The sequence below is a fragment of the Seriola lalandi genome, unplaced genomic scaffold (genome assembly GCF_002814215.2).
Source record: "Seriola lalandi dorsalis isolate HSWRI2012SDOR001 ecotype SW California unplaced genomic scaffold, Sedor1 jcf7180002005703, whole genome shotgun sequence".
NCBI lineage: Eukaryota > Metazoa > Chordata > Actinopteri > Carangiformes > Carangidae > Seriola > Seriola lalandi.
The window spans coordinates 1-1315 of NW_019476356.1; the positions used below are offsets into that span (position 1 = coordinate 1).

Sequence of the window (1315 nt, forward strand, 5' to 3'; positions counted from 1 at the left end):
AAAAAAAAAAAACAGTCCCTCGTTGACTTGCAGATATTAATCCTGTTAAAGAAAACAGAAGTCGGTTACACACATCTTGATTTACATAAACAACAACACATGGTTGTTATTTTGAATTAGAAATAAGGAATTATTTCTGTAACTTGTTTTAAGATCCATATGTATTTCATTGCACAAACTAACCTTTTCGCCTCTGTGCAGCAGATAATGTGACCTTAGGTCATTCTGACAGTTGGCATATGCCATACCAAGTCCCGCTCCTGAGCCGAATGAAATTGGCCATGTGTGCCCTACAAATCAAACAGGTAACTTTATATCTCCTTACACACTAAAATATACAAAGACGCACTTCACGATGTGATTTAAAACAAACCAGACATGGTGTGTGAAATCCTTTTCACACTCTAGCCTGTGTATCATATTTTTTTTCTATATCTAACTGTAATATTCACATTTCTTTTTCTGCTTTCGTCTTACAAACAAAAGCGCTCAATACTCCTAATAATAAATTCTCATTGAATTGTGTGTCCAGTTATAAAAAAATAATGAAATGAAAAAGCCTTTTTAACTGCTAGTAAAGTAGCAAACAGAGCATCACTCCCAGCTCTGCTCCTCTTGTCGAGGCCCTCGGAGCCAAATTAAACATTCAAGATGCACTACAGCAACAATTCACTGAAACTACTTACGTTTAAAGAACAGAACAGAAAACACGATTCCCAGCCCCAGTCCAGTGCCTGAAAAAAAGAGGAGAAAATATAACAGATGATTAATTAATTAATTAATTTGCTATTTGTTTATTTTTACTTTATATTGTAGGAATATGCTCTCATGCTGTCTCTGACTTATGTACATTTATTTTAATGTATTGTATATTTTTCATGTAGCCATAGTACATGATAATAATAATAATAATTAGATGTTAAGTCCTCTAACAGTTTCAAGAGCACATGTCTTAATGTAGTAGATGATGCAGTACTCCATTCAAATATCTAGTTATTTTGAGTGCTTTCATTATTGGCAGTAGACTTTTTGCGATAATGCAGAATTCACTGGTCTTTAATACCAGTTATTCATCAAGCAACGCCTTATTTTAATAAGTTAAATTAACTTTAACCAGCTCACTGCCGCCATTTATGTCTAGATATGTTCTTAACAGAAAACTGTTGAGCTCTAAGACGAGACAATGTCAAATTTACATAGTATTAAAATATTTGCTGGTGTTATGTACATATGCTGAATTCAGTTGTGGGCACAACTGTCTCATAAACATTTTAATTAAATAATGCAAAAGGTGTCAATAAGCAAAAAGCATCAA

At 33.2% G+C, this 1315-nt stretch overlaps 1 protein-coding gene across 1 annotated transcript; it reads right to left on the minus strand.

The window, feature by feature from the left end:
- LOC111670282 (MICOS complex subunit Mic10-like) lies at nt 1-768 on the minus strand (the record flags this gene model as incomplete). The annotated part of the gene is made up of 3 exons (XM_087178609.1): nt 1-42; nt 184-290; nt 687-768. Coding segments are annotated over 3 exons (195 nt in total), but the record flags the coding sequence as incomplete, so codon positions are not given.
- Between the last annotated feature and the right edge of the window lie 547 nt (nt 769-1315).